The sequence below is a fragment of the Rhizophagus irregularis genome, chromosome 22, assembly GCF_026210795.1.
Source record: "Rhizophagus irregularis chromosome 22, complete sequence".
NCBI lineage: Eukaryota > Fungi > Glomeromycota > Glomeromycetes > Glomerales > Glomeraceae > Rhizophagus > Rhizophagus irregularis.
The window spans coordinates 1,595,821-1,613,393 of record NC_089450.1 but is presented as its reverse complement, the minus strand read 5'-3'; the positions used below and the strand labels follow the sequence as shown (position 1 = coordinate 1,613,393).

At 29.3% G+C, this 17,573-nt stretch overlaps 6 protein-coding genes across 6 annotated transcripts; all 6 read left to right on the top strand.

The window, feature by feature from the left end:
• Positions 1–3,200: 3,200 nt before the first annotated feature.
• OCT59_014613 (uncharacterized protein) lies at positions 3,201–5,327 on the top strand (the record flags this gene model as incomplete). Its single annotated transcript, XM_066150141.1, has 2 exons — positions 3,201–3,510; positions 3,685–5,327. The coding sequence occupies 2 exons, from the start codon at positions 3,201–3,203 to the stop codon at positions 5,325–5,327; spliced, it is 1,953 nt and encodes a 650-aa protein (XP_066002340.1).
• A 37-nt stretch (positions 5,328–5,364) lies between these two features.
• OCT59_014612 (uncharacterized protein) lies at positions 5,365–6,591 on the top strand (the record flags this gene model as incomplete). The annotated part of the gene is made up of 1 exon (XM_066150140.1): positions 5,365–6,591. The coding sequence occupies one exon, from the start codon at positions 5,365–5,367 to the stop codon at positions 6,589–6,591; it is 1,227 nt and encodes a 408-aa protein (XP_066002339.1).
• Positions 6,592–8,371: 1,780 nt separating this feature from the next.
• Positions 8,372–9,621, top strand: OCT59_014611 (uncharacterized protein; the record flags this gene model as incomplete). Its single annotated transcript, XM_066150139.1, has 8 exons — positions 8,372–8,493; positions 8,566–8,608; positions 8,719–8,841; positions 9,130–9,157; positions 9,229–9,259; positions 9,395–9,407; positions 9,490–9,528; positions 9,601–9,621. The coding sequence occupies 8 exons, from the start codon at positions 8,372–8,374 to the stop codon at positions 9,619–9,621; spliced, it is 420 nt and encodes a 139-aa protein (XP_066002338.1).
• A 2,269-nt stretch (positions 9,622–11,890) lies between these two features.
• Positions 11,891–12,781, top strand: OCT59_014610 (uncharacterized protein; the record flags this gene model as incomplete). The annotated part of the gene is made up of 2 exons (XM_066150138.1): positions 11,891–12,260; positions 12,321–12,781. 2 exons carry the CDS (start codon positions 11,891–11,893, stop codon positions 12,779–12,781), a joined length of 831 nt encoding a protein of 276 aa, XP_066002337.1.
• A 2,471-nt stretch (positions 12,782–15,252) lies between these two features.
• Positions 15,253–16,701, top strand: OCT59_014609 (uncharacterized protein; the record flags this gene model as incomplete). Its single annotated transcript, XM_066150137.1, has 2 exons — positions 15,253–15,276; positions 15,643–16,701. 2 exons carry the CDS (start codon positions 15,253–15,255, stop codon positions 16,699–16,701), a joined length of 1,083 nt encoding a protein of 360 aa, XP_066002336.1.
• Positions 16,702–16,754: 53 nt separating this feature from the next.
• On the top strand, positions 16,755–17,483 carry OCT59_014608 (uncharacterized protein; the record flags this gene model as incomplete). The annotated part of the gene is made up of 1 exon (XM_066150136.1): positions 16,755–17,483. One exon carries the CDS (start codon positions 16,755–16,757, stop codon positions 17,481–17,483), a length of 729 nt encoding a protein of 242 aa, XP_066002335.1.
• Between the last annotated feature and the right edge of the window lie 90 nt (positions 17,484–17,573).

Sequence of the window (17,573 nt, the reverse complement as noted above, 5' to 3'; positions counted from 1 at the left end):
GCACTAAATTATTACCTAGTTACTGCTAAACTGTTATCTGTTACCGTCATATTACCGGGGTATTTGTTTCTTATTGTTCTACACTATTTTAGTGGCTATTTTTTACATTTTTCTTTTTACTTACTTATTGTTGTATTTGTTACGGTGCTCTTCTTTCCTTTTTTTTTTTGTTTTCTATTTTTATTTGCCTATCAGCTTGCTTCTTCTTCTTTTCCATTTTGGGTTTATTGTTGCTATACGAGTTTTTTTTGGTATGCTAGCTGGCTTTTATTTCTTGTTGCAAATGCTTGTTAATTATTTGTTATTTGAGAACTTGGTGAGGCTCTGGATTTTATTTGTGATATGCGATTTTTTTTGATATAGCTCATGACCTTTGTTTCTCATCACGATTGCAGGTTTCTTATTTACTGTTTGGGGGTTTGGTGAGGCTTTTGTGCTTGTTTGCGCTATATGGTTTTTTGTAATATGCCTTTTTTCCCTTATTAAGCATTTTTAATGCAAGTCGGTTAGTTGGTGTTCTTAGGTTTGATTGTGCTGTGGGCTTTATTTTTGAAGGGGTGTGATCAGGATGGGGTGTGAAAAAAAACAATGGGCTATGTTTAGGTCAGGGACGATGATTCTATGCAATCACATAATATCACGTTAAATGCATAATTATGTGATAAATGCATAATTTAAGTTAATCGCATCATAAAATCACATAATTTAAATTATCCCATATCAGAACGCATAATCCGCAGTAAAACATATTTAATTTGCTACAGATTATCAGTTCGATCATCTTTTTTTCTTTCGCAATGCCAAAAAAACAAAAAACCTCATCAGTTTATACTAGATGTAATGAATATAAAGATATTTTTCGAGTAGATGACAATGTTCTCTTTTGCAATCATTGCAATATTTCTATAGACTGGAAGTGTAAATCTACTGTAGATAATCATTGTAAAAGTCAGAAACACATTTTTAATGTAAGAAGTCAAGAAGAAAGCCAGAATAAAACACAACAACTTACCCTTTCATCTACTCAGACAGTTTCAGAATCAAAAAACAACTTATTGAAGACAGGACCCCGCTTACTTCTAATAGAGGTCTCCGAAAATATAAGGTAAAATTTATATTAAAAAAAAATTTTAGGTCTCTTAATAGATAAAGGTAAAATTATATATATGACAAATAAAGGTCTCCGGATATGTAAGGTAAAGTTAAAATAGGTTTCCGGTTTTATAAGGTAAAATCAAATATAAGTTTACAAATGTTTCGGTAAATAATAAGGTAAAATTGTATATAAAATTTAATATTTACCTTATATATACTAATTTGAAATATTGTACAACAATTATTACAATATTTGGTAATATACGTTTTATAATTTTTTCTCAAAATAAAAAATTTATTCTCTTCTTTATACTTGTAAAAACCATTTTATATTTTTAATTTTATTTGCATTAGCACTATCTTTTTGAAAATTATTACAAAAATTAGCTTTTAAAATATAAAAATTCGTACAGCAATTAGCAACTTCAGAATTTAATTTCAGTACTTTGGTTAAATCAAATCATATTTTACTATCTAAGAAAGTTGTTTAGTAAGGTCGAACTACTTATATTTGAATTTTTATAGCAGTTGGAGTAATATTTATTGCATACGAGCATTTTTTTATTTTAATATTAACTTAAAATTTACGTTTTTTGTTTATTAAATTCGGAGCGTAATTTGGGCATTTTAGTCAAATGAAATCACCTTTTTAAGCTTAAGTAATATTGTTCGGCGAGATCGAAACTACCTGAATATTAATTTTCATAAGAATCAGTTTAATATTTACGGAATACGAGCAATTTTCGCACTTTTAATTTTTTTTTATTTTCCCGATCAGTGATTATAGGGCGTAATTTGGGCACTTTGGTCAAATGAAATCACTTTTTCATGCTTAAGTAAAGTTGTTCGGCAAGGTCGAAAATATTTAGATAAATATTTTCATAGCAGTTGGATTAATACTTATGGGGTACGAGCATTTTTTCATAATAATACCAATTACGAATTTATTTTTTTTAAAAAAAATTAATTAGATTTTTTTAAAGAAAGTAAGTGAATAATAGTTTTGAAGTAAAGTTAAAGATGTGTGTCTTTAAGATTTTTTTTATAGTATTTTTGTAATTCAAAGTACTTTTTTTACTAATAAAAGTTATTTATCTTTAAAGAATAAGAATTAAACTTAGTAAAAATAAAAAATTTTTAAAATTTATTGTAATGATTATAAAATATTTTGTTTATTTAATATTTAAAAAAATTTAGGTCTCTGAAAATCTAAGGTAAAATTTAATATAATTTTAAAAGGTCACTATATATATATGGTAAAATTATGAGATAAGAAAGGTTGGTAAAATTACTAGTAAATCTGAAATTTTGCCCGGAGACCTTTATTAGAAGTAAGCGGGGTCCTAACCTGATAGGTCATTGATATTTATATTAGAAATATCAGTAAAATATAAGAGATATCAGTATTTTCATATGTAGATCATTTTTATGATTAATGACAATGCTGTGGATTTAATAAATTAAACTATTTAAACTATAAAATAAACAATCATTGTTTTTTTTTAAGTCTACCAGTTTTTTTTCTTTTTTTCTTTTACAAGAGTTTAACAAACATGTACAAAATACAAAATAAAAGGTATATTTGTATACTTTATAGCTTCTGGATTGCCATTTCAGACTGGTAAGCTTAGGAAAAAAGATTTTTAAATAGAAGGCATATAGGAATATAATAACCTTCTATTTATATTTTTTTAGCTCTAATAATTTTAGATATTTTATATTTAATATAAATATATTTATGGAGATCAGATAATTAATTTTTTTTTAAAAAAATTATTTTAGGATGCCGGATGCTTGCTAAAACTGCTAAAACTAGGTTTTAGTAACAATCACCGGACAAATTCAATTTCATGTAGATCAAATTTTTTTTTAGTAATGATCAACATTGTGTACTAATAAAATTTACTATGAAATTTACAATTAAAATGATTATAATCAAATTTTGTGAACAAAACTGCCAAATTTAAACAAATTATCTCAATCTTGTGTTTATTTCTAACGTTTTTTCTTATGGTATTAGAAAAAAAATTTTTTTCGTTCGGGAGGATCTTAAGGTTAAAGTTGACGAACCATTTAGTAATTACCGATTATAAACCCTTAAAATAATGTTAAATAACACTATAGAAATAAATACAAACACTTCAGAAATGCAAATATTGGATGAAAATTGGTTTGATGTTAACGAAAAGAGTATAGACGAACCTATCCTTATACCAAGAACCTTTGAATTGAATGAAGCTGATATGATACATGATGAAAACTCTGATTCTGATAGTGAGTTTGATGATTTTGAAAGTGAATATGATGAAAATTTCGATAATGATACTGAGAGTGATATTAGAGTTGAGCAAAATAAGCCAAAAAAGTTAACCCCATGTGTTTTAATTGACAAAATAGACGGCAAAATTCAAAGATGTAAAAACATGGATAGTTTTCGGAACTTGTGGCAACTAGTTGGGATATGACAAGTAGATAGTAGCGAAGTTTTAGAAACAAATGGATCTTTAGAAAATCTAGGAGTTTGCAGTTATCATTTTAATCATGACCAAAAATTACATGATTTAAAAACTAAAAAAAAAAAATCTACAGCAGATAGTATTCTACATAGACGCAGGTGTCTCTTTTGTGGAAAACTTTTTCACTTTTTTAGTCGGGGAAATGGATGTTCAAAACATTCAACATGGGGTTTACTGGGAAAAAGTATAAAAGTTGCCTGTAACGGACAACATAAATGCCCTGCCCTTGAGGAATGTAATCCAATCTGTAAGTCTGTTTCCGAAGATAATAAAAATTCACGTTATATTTGTTCAGAATGTTATGAATTAGAAGGTGGCCATTTTCATGTAAAACCCGGTAAAGGAAAATTATCAACGACTTGTACCGAGCAAAAATATCATGACCATGATATTAAAAAAAATTTAGAAATAGTTGCGCGTTGGATTTTTTATGTTAAAGATAATAAAAACGAAGAATATCAAAAAAAAGTACTTGGAATATTTTTACCTTCTTATTTTCACTTTTTAAATGAAAATTATCATGTTGATAATTTTCATGAAAATCCACTACAATCAAACGAATTAAATGACACATCTTCTAATCATTTATTGATTCCAATATTATTGAAACTTCCTACTCTTTTTATGGTTCGAACATTGACGCGTTTAAATAAAATCCCAATTTATCCTAATGAAAAAGAATTAGAAGAAAAAGATTTTGAGAAAATTGGAAAGATAGCCGGAGATAAATTATGGCAATCATACAAACATTTAAAAGAAAATCAAACCTACCTTCGATCTCCAACTTGTATTACAGAATATATTGATGCATTTCCTAAATTTTTGAAGATTTTCTTTGAAAAAATGCTTTTACAATTAGAATCAAAAAAAATATTTCGATCAAATCGAAAAAATAAATCACAAAATAAACCTTTAAAACAATCTAATCCTCAAGAAATCAACAAAACCATTTCTTTCTTACTTTCAGTATTGATAGGATACGCTTTTCCTTATTTTGATCTTTGGCTTCCTGTTGTATTGTCATCTTTATGTAGGAGACCGAAATTAATTTCTTCTCTTCATGCATTATTAACAAAATGTTTTATAATTGGACATACAAATCGTCATGAGCGTCGGTTAGAAAAAACTAGAATGCAAAGTATTGACCCTACGAAGCGATTAAGAAGTGGAAATGATATATTTAACTTGGCTGTAATCGACAATATAGACTTTAAAGAAGCTAGTTTTGGGTTTGGTAACATTTATGATGTAACACGTGAAACATCACATGCGACACTAAGAATGGTATTTCAATCAACCTTACCTATACTTGTTAATGAAATACCTGAACCAATCAAAGAATTAAATGTCAATACTCAACTTTTTGGGATGACGCAAGGAATGAATATAATGCAAAGCAAAATTGATTATGCTTTTGAAAAATTGTTAGATTTTCAAAAGAGTACAGATGAAAATATAAGTTATAATAAAGATTTAGATGTTGATACAATTGAAAAAGAAATTCTTACCCGCTGTGACTTTGGTTGTTTAATCCCACCTTCTAATGTAGTTATTTTAACCCCTACTGGTTCCCCAAATGATGACAATGAAATTTTTCGTGCCACACAAATGTATAAAGAAGAATTTTCATTAAATGATGATGGATATCTAGATATTTGCGCAGATGAGGCCATTTTTAGAAGGCTAATAAAATCACGCTTAGATGGGAAAAAATAAAATAGCCATATTAGATTCGATAGGCATCTTCAGAGAAATGCTCGGTGTATTACTTACTATCTTTTCAAGCTATGGGATTTTTCACTTGGCTGCAGCAATTGGAGTTCGCTTCTTAGATAAACTTCAGGCTGTTGTAGACAATAGATCAACACGAAGAGTGCTGGAATTAATATGGGTTGCTGTTGGCATAGCAATCCATATTTATGCAAAAAAAAAGAATATTAGCATTGAAAATATTTCAACTGAACCAACAGATAATAATAATGTTTGCGTTAAAGCTTGGTACTTTTATTATAAATATTTTGCAATGTGGAAAAGTCACCTTATTGGAATACGAATTGGTAATTATGAATTACAACATGATAGTCTAACAGCTTTTGCGCCTCTTTTCCCAGCTGCTGGTAAAAATAACTATACAACATCTGTGGCTCATTTTTTATCAATCCTTAAAAAGTACCCCAATTTGGAAAAAAAACTCAAACATTGTGCCTCTATCAATTTAACAAGAAAAGGTCACTATCTAGCATATGATGAAGCTTTAGAGGTGCATGGAGTTGGATATGTTAAACAAAATATAATTGGAAATGTTATCAATCAAGAGAATCTAAATCTTCAAATTAAGGCAACTCAGGAGGAAAAAGAAAGAATTGATATATTATTAAATGAATTTTTAGATCCTTATAATTATAACAGAAAAGATCGTAAAATTGATAATAGAATTGATCCTCTGTGGAAATTGGTAGAAAATTTGGTTGAAATATTTGAAACATGTAATTATACAGAGCATGAGCTTTTTAAAAACAATCCTCCATCGCAATTAACTCAAGAAGGATTGGAGAAGTTGAGTAATGCTTACAATGAAGGATTAAAAAGAATAAAGGAAGTTTATTGTCAGGAGGTTATTAAAACTGAACGAATAAATACAAAAGGAAGGAGACATTTAGAAGTAGTTAAAACAGATATAAGATCGATAAATAAGTCAATAGTACCTTCACAAAAAAGAAAAGTACCTGAAAATGATGAAAGTACATCCCGTTCAATACCAATTAATGATGATTCTCAACATTCAAATGATAAAAATCCTGCTTCTAGACGTAAAAGAACAATTACAACAAAAGAAGAAAAAGAAATATTAAAATCCTTACTGCTTAACGAAGCAACACCAACTGATGAAGAAATTAATGATATTTTAACTAACTTACCTTCTACATGGGATATTCAAAGAGTTAGACGCTACTATTTAAATAACAAAAAAAAAAATTAAACTATTTTAAGAATAAATTTATTGAAATTAACTTTTCAAATTTAATATAAAATTAAAAATTTAAATTTACATAAAAGTCCTTGTATAAACTACTTTTTATAACTTAGACTCAATAAAAATACACTTTTCTTTATCTAATAATGTAAAGAGTAGGCTTGTAAAGTTTAAAATTTGGGAGGATCTTAAAAAAATATCTTAAAAATTCATAAATTTTACGACATATTACAATTTTTTTAATCGACGAAAAATATTAAAAATAAACATCACATGAGATATCACATGACCTAGAGAATCAATTTTATTCATTAAATTGTCGTACTAACATATATTGTTACAAACTTGTAATAAGATCGAAGTTTTCTCTTTGATGTTGTACAAAATTTTTTTACTAATAAATTTGTGTAATATGGATTTGTCCAGTGATTGGTAAGGCATCATTCTTAATATGGTGCAAGTAAACTATACTCGACAATCATGTGATTATGTTTCAATTTTCTGGCACAAGTTTAATATCACGTGATCAGACATTATCCAATAAAAAACGAGAATTTTTATATGTTACACTGTTTCGTACATAATATTTTATGTCAGTTATTCATTAAAACTCTTCATATTTGAATTACATGGTATTGTAATATATAATGACATTTTTTCCTAGGTATCTTACTAACTTGTTGTTGTCATTTTGTTTTACGTGGCATCAGTAAAGCCAAATCGAAATTTTCTCATTCACATGTGATGATTTTCTCATGAATCAGAAGGTTTTCTCATTGTTAAAAGGAATTTTCTCATGATCAAATGAATGTGATAATTCGGGCCAGCATTGAAATATCATAATTTTGGCCTGAATTATAAAAATTTTTGACCAATAAGATAGGGCACATATGATTAAATTTGTTTCAAATTTAGGCTGATCATATAAAAATCGGTTAGTTTTAAATACCTATAACTTTTTATACAGATCTTTTTTCAAAAATCTGACCGGTAATTTGATAGTACTTGTCTTGAAGAATAAAACTACCAGTTTATTTTCTTTAAAATTTATTTTTTGAAATTTTATAAGATTTTTTAGTACTACAATTTTATTGTTGAGTATAGTTTACTTGCACCATAGATATGATTGTTCATATCAGGAATGATATTTTTGCTTTGGTAAGCTGAAACTGCACAGTATATCATATGATATTATGATATAGTTTCGCAATTTCCTTATTCAATTAAGCTCTGATCAGTTTTTTAACTAATCGTTAATAATCTAAAATACACATTTTTTTTAAAAAAAAATAATTTTTTTTTTTATTTCTCCGGATTCCTAGGAATTTTGAAGAATCCGGTAAAGTATATTGGGGAGGGTAGACGTTTAATTATATTAAAAAAACGTATTAACGTTTCTTTTTTTTATTTTTTAGTTACTGGACTCCTAGGAACACTTGGAAGAACCAGATTTAGGTATATGGGGAGGGTATTGGTGTCTAATTGTGTCAAAGAAATGTACTAACGTTTCTTTTTTTTATTTTTTTAATTACTGGACTTCTAGGAACTTGAAAGAACCTGGTAAAGTATATTGGGAGAAGGTATTGGTATCTAATTGTGTTAAAGAAATGTACTAACATTTCTTTTTTTCATTTTTTAGTTATCGGACTCCTATGAACTTGGAAGAACTGGATTTAGGTATATGGAAGAGGTTTTGGCGTTCAATTGTGTTAAAGAGACGTACTAACGTCTCTTTTTTTTCATTTTTTTAGGTTTTCAGACCCTCTTTTAGAATATTACAGGATTTATGGTTGGTTTATTTGCAGAAGCCAGTGGTATTGCGAAGATGGTGACTGCAGTATCTTGTGCTAAAGTATCACAATTAACGGTTATTATTGGCGGTAATTTTGGAAATTATGGATGTAACCGGTTAGTCTAACATTAAATAAGATTTTATTAATCAAGAAACTTTATGATTAATTTTACTTATTTAATATATAGTAGAACGTGCGGATATCAGTCATTTGAGATGAACAAGTTGCGAGTGTTTTAGATAAAAGCCAAAAAAGGTGAAACGGTACGTGGATAATGAATCTTTATTAGCAATGATAAAGATTGATATATGTAAATGTTAATTTAAATATTTGTCAATAGTGGTCAATGGAAGAAGAAAAATTCAAGAAGTCAAAAGTTCTTAGATTAGCATTAAGTGCTACACTCCAATCGAGAAGACACGTTTTAATATATTTAGTACATAGAATCTTTGATATGTTTACTGTAAATTCTAGATAATTGTAAAATTATCTTCTATAACAAATATTAATTTTATTAATTTTAACTTTTAACGCTCAATGAAATGATCAATTACTTGAGTTTCGAAATTTTGTTTCGAAATTTCTTTAATTTCTTAAAAAATTTATTTGACTTTTTTTCTTTTTTTTATTTGTAAATATCAGCTTCGATTCTTTCAATTCTTTGGCTTTGGGTAAGTAGTTTTCGAAGTAAAACTTCAAAACTTCTTTAATTTTTTTTAAAAATTTAATTATTTTTTTCTTTTATTTTTAGATATCAGCTTTGGTTCTTGGATGTTGGGGTAAGTTTTGAAGTTTCATTTTAAAACTTTATTTTTTTTAAATTTATTAATTTTTTTTCTTTTATTTGTAGATATCGGCTTTAATTCTTGGGCATTGGATAGGTGGGTTTTGAAATTTCATTTAAAACTATTTTTTTTAAAAATTAATTGAACATTTTTTCTTTTATTTGTAGATATCTGCTTTGTTGAATAGGATGAATTTTAAAACTTAAAAAATATTAATCTTAAATGTGATAGGCATGAAATTTCAGTAAGTTTTTAACAGGTTTCTTTTGAATCTTTTATTTAACGAAACTTTACTTATATTTCATTTTTTTCTTTCTTTTTTTTAGGTGACCAGTTCTTTAGATCTTTGGACGTGTGAAATTTTGGTAAGTTCAAAATTATCCCTAAAACTTCAATTTCTTTAAATTGATACTAATCATTTCTTTTTCTTTTTGTAGATTTCAAATTTTGAACTTTAGACTTTAGATTATATGATAGATAGGACATTAGATAAGATATTAGATTATACAATAGATAGGACATTAGGACATTAGATAGGACATTAGGTAGAATATTGCAATAAATATAATAAATACAATTTATACAAATTTCAGAATAAAATCATTGACCTATCAGTATATAATACATATAATGATCATACAAGTATCATACAGGTATTATTGAGGTATATAAATACCGATATGAGTATGATATCTATGTAATATTTTCATGATATTTATAAACCGATATGTAACTTATATGTAACTTAAATGTAACTATCTCCTCCATTAATCGGTGCCATATCGGAATTACTAATCCGAAGATATCGGAATACGATATGTGAATTATCAGATGATTATCAGGTGACTGATATATTACCGATATTTTATCATTCGACCGGTGATACATTATATTAGTTATATATAGATCATGTCATCTGAACTTGAATCATTGAAACAGTGTATCACTGAATTTGAGGCTAAGAACGTCAAGCTTGAGGCTGAGAATGCAGAGCTTAGGAAGGAGAATACTGAAATCTTTTATCTTAGAAACAAGCTCTCAGTGTCTGATGCTGAAATAGCTGAACTTAAGCACAGGAATACTGAGTTTCTAAGAGTGAATAAGAAATATAATGAGAGGCGTGATGCCAAGGTAAATAAATTAGAGCAGAAAAATAAGGAGCTTGAGACCAGACTTGCGATAGTGGAACAGGCTTCCTTACCAGTGAAAGAGCAGTCGTATAATGATAATCCTTCTAATGATAGTACATCTAACTTTAATTCAGTTGCGGAGTATCATGAGAAACCATTGGTGGATGTGAAAACAGATAATTCCTTTCCTGAAGAGAAAGAGATGGATAATTTCTTTCTTGAGGCTCATAAGAAAATCATTAGTAGTGAAATAAAGCAACTAGAGCTCCGAACAGGTCAGCCAAATTCAGGTAACCTGACCTGACCTGACCTGAAATTCAGGTCAGGTATGAGATTTTTGAAAAAAATTCAGGTCAGGTATGAAGATTGACCTGACCTGATTGACCTGTTGACCTGAAACTATTGATTCTACTATATAATAAAAGTGAGTTGCAGTATTGCGATTCACTTTTTTATATTGATTTTATATAATAAAAGTGAGTTGCGGTATTGCGATTCACTTTTTTATATAGATTCTATATAAAAAAAGTGAGTTGCGGTATTGCGATTCACTTTTTTATATTGATTTTATATAATAAAAGTGAGTTGCGATATTGCGATTCACTTTTTTATATTAATTCTATATAAACAAAGTGAGTTGCGATATTGCGATTCACTTTTTTATATTAATTCTATATAAAAAAAGTGAATTGCAATATTGCGATTCACTTTTTTACATTAATTTTATATAATAAAAGTGAGTTGCAATATTGCGATTCACTTTTTTATATTGATTTTATATAATAAAAGTGAGTTGCGATATTGCGATTCACTTTTATATATTAATTCTATATAAAAAAAGTGAATTGCAGTATTGGTATTCACTTTTTTATATGATTTTAATATAAAAATGTTGAATCGCAATATTTCGAGAAAAAACGTTGCGAAACCGTTTTTTTCATAATATTATATTAAAAAAATGTTTCATAACGTTTTTTTTTTGATATTTCAATAATAACGTTGCGAAAACATTTTTTTCGTAATGTTATATTAAAAAAAACATTTTGCAATATTTTTTTTCAATATTTTAATAAAAAACGTTGCAAAAACGTTTTTTTTCATAATATTATATTGAAAAAAAAAGTTTTGTACCATTTTTTTTCAATACTTTAATAAAAATAGTCCTAAAATTTTTCAGGTTTCAGGTCAGGTCAGGTCAAACAGACAACCTGATATAACCTAACCTGACCTGACCTGAAAAAAAATTTCAGGTCAGGTTTATCAATTAACCTGACCTGACTTGACCCATTCGGAACTCTAAAAGCAACGTAATAAGGAAAAGAAATTTCTACGTGAATCAGCTAAAAATCAAGTCCAGGACATTATTTCTGACGATATAGAAACCATTAACAATTCAAAATTATCATGTGACAAAAAAACTGTTACCATTAGTAACGATCAAAATTCAAAATTATCATGTAACAAAAAAACTATTACCAATGGTAATGATCAAGATTTGGAATTATCTCTCAGCACAGGCGATGATATCTCTGCATCGATAGCTATTGAAAAGGTGGACATTAAAGTGTCACAGGATAACTTATCATGTGATACAAAAATGATCACTTGTACCGATAGCGAGGATGCCTCATCTGAGCCAATTGCTACACAACCGCTTAATAGAAATCAAGTCACTGAACAAATTTTAAAGCGCGATCTTTCTAGACCTATTTCTTCAGTAGCATCAGTTGAACTACATGATAAGTCCATCTTAAACAATGCGATTGAGGGCTCTATGCAGAGATTAGCTTATTGGATTGATGAGGCTATAAGAGTGGGTCTAAAAGAAATCTTATGTTTGTATCATTATTCCTTTGAGTTCAAAGAAAAAGTAAAAAATATTACAGCTGATGGCAAGACTAAAGATAAGACAGCAAGATCGATGATATACAAAGATATGTTGCAGTATTTACCTAATGTCATTCTGAGTAATTTGCAAATCTGAACACATAGAGCTAAAAATATTCTTATGCTATTTGGAGAAAAAGGGGTTGGGATAAATAGAATTAAGTTAATCACTTGTAGCGCGAGTGATATTTCTAGATTAACCAATACCCAAATTCAAAATATTATAGATTATGTGAACGATAAAACCATTACCAATGGTAATGATCAGAGTCATGTGACCTCAAAAACTGGTACCATTGGTAACGATCAAAGTTATGATCTTTTACCAGTCACACCTCAAGCAAGTGTATCACCTGCATCAATTCCTGGGATTAATCTAACTTATGACCGATCCTATTTTTGCAATAAGACATTGGATCAATATCCCAATTTATATAGAAAATTTAGTAGTGAAAATTTTGATTATTATGGAATTACCAATGAGAAAATATGCCTATTATGCGAGTTAGAGCATGATGAGGAGGAAAGTTTAGAAGGTAGATATAAAGCTGGATCTTATTTTATTAAATGTGAACAGCATGAAATTGAGATAACTGCATAGTCTGGTCACTTTGGCCAGAAGCGCATTGCATAACCCTATATTTGCTCACGCTTTATTGTGATATTTTTTTAGGGCTAATTTATGTCAACTATTACCTAATTTAAATTGATTTGCGATCATATAAAAAGCAACATAACCAAGTCTGATAAAATATTAACTCCCAAATATCTGGATTGGCATGCCAAATTAAGTGGGTTACCAAGCATTTTGACGGATAAGATCCGTTCCAGCTTATACAAAAAATATAAAAGAGAAATGGGACTTGAGCCATGGCAATTATCAGAAAGTCACCTTCTCGTAAATTTGAAGCCAGAAAGCAAAGTATCTGATCTATCTTTTTCTGAGCAATGTGAAGAAAAAGGACCTATCACTTTCGAAGCCAAACCTGATCCGAAATTAATTATCAGATCCGTGTTAGAGCATTTCACATACCTGAAATTCTGAAATAGTTTTAGAGGGATTGATAATTATAATTTTGCATCGCCTCAGCCGTAGAGCTCACCATGTCCTATTTGCAATGGAAAACATGGGAATTATGGATTACATGGCTCATGGTACCACGAAAATGGCAATCAGTGCCCTTATGATCCTGAATTAGCGAAGTTGTACAGTCCCCGATGAAAAGAATGGCGGTGCGAGTATCATTTGTTATTTTGGATATGAGATCAGAATTTTCCTATTTAAATTAAAACTTGTAAATGCCCAATGGATTTTTAGAATACTATTTTAAAAAGCAATAAAAAAAATGAAAATTTATTATTGTTTTTACACCTATTTTACCTTCTAAAAAACCAAGAAGTTATAAATTTAATAGAAATCGGAGCATAATAATTTGCTATGAATTTTTTTAAAATGCTCAAAATCCTACATAATAATAAATTCCAATTTTTTTTTAAAAAAAACCACTTACTTTTAACTGCCAAATATTATAATTGCATTTAGTTATATCACATTATCACAGAGAAATACTACTAATAATTTTTTGAATTTGGTATGAAAGTTTGAAATAAAAAGTTTAAACTTCATTTTACCATCAACCAAAGCTTGTATTGAAACAAAATTTCAACTATTAGATTTCTTGCAATTACGAGATTTAAATAATGGTCTTTTATTATATTATTGAGCTTTTATATTGCTTTTAGAAATGATTATCTTTATACAACATAAAAATTCATAATACTCATTATTATACTTGAACTATCACATTACACAGATGCTACACAATAATTTTGAGACCACCATTCGAACCACATAGTCAAGAGGAATCCAATGGTGGTAAATTTGTCTCAATCTGACCTCTGGATGGCGAGAAAGTTAAGAAAATATTAAAATATCATAACAAAATAACGCTGGTTAAGAGTGCAAATAGTATGCAATAATAAATTAATTGCCGATCCACGAATGAATCGGACCTAGTGATCGGCAAAATCAAATCTCCACTTCCAAAAAAAGTAAAGTCGGTCAATTTTTAGCCAAACCAATTAAATTTTTTTTTTAAAAAAACTTAGAGATTAAATCTATTTTGTAAAAATATAAATTTAAGTATTTCAAAACTCAAAATTTTGCGAATTGCTTTTAAATATCATCAATTAGCGAAATTTTAGTAAAAATTATTTATCATTTTTTTTTCTAATAAAAGTACTAGCAAGAAGTCTCAAAATTCACACATATATACTTTGGACGTATATTAATAGAATATTAAAAAAAAAATGATATAATAAATGTAAAAATATTTCCTACTTTAAGGTTAACTAACAATAATCCATTTTCCCATTTTTAATGCTTATATGAAACTTTTATAAATCAATCTTTAGGAATTTAAAAATGGTAATTTTATCTTAAAATATAAGTTCTGAACATATTTAAAGCATTTATTTTCAAATTATTAAGTGAAAAAATTTTTCGGTTTTGTGTCGATGGTTACACAAATTACGAATTGAAGAAATTTAAAGTTTATTGGTGAAAGTTTGACTTTTTTAAGAGCTATTTTTGATACTTTAATAAAATAAAGCAAATGTCAAAGTTTTTTCATTAAAAATTTCAATCTATTCGATTAAAAATTGGTGGATATCCCTATATTGGAAATGCAGATTTAAGGGGTGGTCCGATTGGTACATGGATTACTAATTAAAGCATTTATTGACACGGGAAGATGATCATATCAAATGTTATTTAAATAATGAAATATATGTATTTTCTGTTCCTCTTTCAGAAAATAAAAAAATATTTCACATTTTACTATAGATTACATTCGTGATATCAAAAAAACTGACCACCATTCTTTTCGCCGGGGTCTGTATTCCCAAGATAAGTTGGAATATTGTCTTACCTGCTACACTTCAAGCAATAAACTTAAGTTCGCAATTGTAGCAATGCATTTCATAATATAGAATTATTTTTTTTTGTGTATTTATTTCGCATTTTGTATCAATAAAAATGCTTTTCACATGATATACTTTTTTTTATAAAGCATGCTTCGTCAAATTTCTGTTAGCGTGACTGCTGCGCTTTAAGCCACATGACCTGGGAACAAAAATTTTTCACTTGTACCAAAAATGACAGACTTAACACTATTTTGTCTTGTTCAAGGAAACGCGATTTCTCAAGCTTTTCCCTTAAGCATCAACAGTAATGAAAATATTGGTCAACTCAAGAAAGCTATTAAAACGAAAAAAATTCCTGAATTTAATTTCTTCGATGTAGATAGGCTTAAGATATGGAAGGTTCAAATTCGCGCTGATAATGATAAAGAGTTAAATAAACTTACACTCCATAACAACGATCAACTTCTCGCAGGGAGGAAGATTAGTAGTTATTTCACTGACAAACCACTCGACAAGCACATTCACATCGTTGTCAAGCCACCTAAGCTGATACATTTTAGTCTTGAACTTGTACTTGAGGCGGGACTTTTGAATGAAAGAGAGAGTGTAGAATATCTAAGCGGAGATCGTATTTATAAAGCAACGTTACGCGAGAGTTGTCTTTGTACCGAAGATGGAAAATATTTTTCGTTTATAGAATTTATACGAGTAGCAAGGAGATTAAAATCTGATGAAACACCTGCCCCTTATGATTTTCAAAACCTAAGAATCAACAATATAACTTATCAGGAAGTCCGAGATAAAATCTATAAGTTTGTTCCTTATAAATATGAAGACAGTCTCTTCATCGATCATTTTTCAATTCCTTGGGGTGATGATCTTGAGAATCGCCTCCGCCATCTACATTCGGAGAAAGACGTCGTGGAAATATTTTGGGGTCGAAATCTTAAAGACGACGATACAACTTGGCGTGTCTACGTGGTTTTTCGAGATATTTCTTGCCTACACAAAAGGACTGAGAGTGTCATGGAAGATCAAATGATTCGTTTCATAACAGTAGGGGAAGGGTTTGCTAACACTGAAATTCGACGACGTGCTAATGCCGAAATTCAACAACAAAGTTCCCACCATTCGCTGTCAACCTTGAAAAAGGTCCCAAAAGAATTGCGCAAGGCTTTTGATGAAGCCTTAGATAATGAGCTGGGGCAATCTTTCCGCGAAATGCATTATAACCTGGTTGGCATGAGCACTGGTTATAAGCGAACTCAAGGCAGGCTTACTGAAATCCCCGCTATTATACTATATGTTCGTCAGAAGGGCATTCTACGCCGTGGATGTGACATATTCCCGGATAAGATTTGTGGGTACCCAGTAGATGTTGTTGAGGCTTGTGTTGCAACTCCCTATGGTCATGGTGTTAGTGCTTGTCAAGCTTATCAGAAAGATGTTGGGTTAGGGTCAAGTATAGGAATAACTGAATCTCAGGGAACGTCTGTAACTCTCAGTGCTGTTGTGCGTCAAAAGAGAAGATTGGCATCCTCTCATGTGAGCATGTATGCAGGTTTAGTGAATCGAGTACTGGAATGGGTGTCATAATCCATCAGCCTTCGCATAAAGATCTAGATAATTTGATAAAGTCATTTGTTGATATGGCAAGTGAAGATCCAACATTCGAGAAAATTTCAGCAAATGCAATTAATAATATCAATAATAACAGGCAAAATTCAGCCATAGCACGTTATGTGAGTGGTATGCGAAGTAACTACTTCTCTGAAGTACATCAGAAGAACTTTGGAATTGATGCTGCATTTTGTATTTTCGAAGGCTCCAATCGTACATTAAACCCAAACAGATTTACAATTCCCCAAGAGTACTTTGAAAAGGAAAATCTTCCTGGAAATACTCGTCTAAATGGCTTTTATACATACAAAGAATTTAATAATGTTGATGAAATTGATGTCTTTAAAGTAGGAAGAACTACAGGTCTTACTCTTGGTAAATTGCTTCCTAATTACACCGCTATTTCCATTGATCTTACAAAAAAAAGCATCGAAGCAAATCAAGACGAAGTTCCTGTTCCTCCTCATAATAATAACGATTACGAAAAAATGTTCATCGGATACATGAAGTCACCATTGATCCAAGAAATCAATAAAATGCGTCAGAAATGTTATCCTGCCGTGTGGTTTGATCGACAATTGGCATTTAAATTCAAGCATGGAGACTTTGAACCTGGAGACTCGGGAGCAAGTGTTGTAGACAAAGAAGGAAAAGCTCTTGGTATCCTTCATGCGGCATGGATGACGGAGGATCTTAGATACGCCATTGCCTCTCCTTACTTTGCTGTTTTTGAGGCATTGAATGTAGTAGAATACTAGAATCTATGTAATAAAATAAAACTTGTTCGCCTACATATTGGTTTAAATTTTTTAACTCGTATATGCTTGCGTGTATGTATTGTACACTAA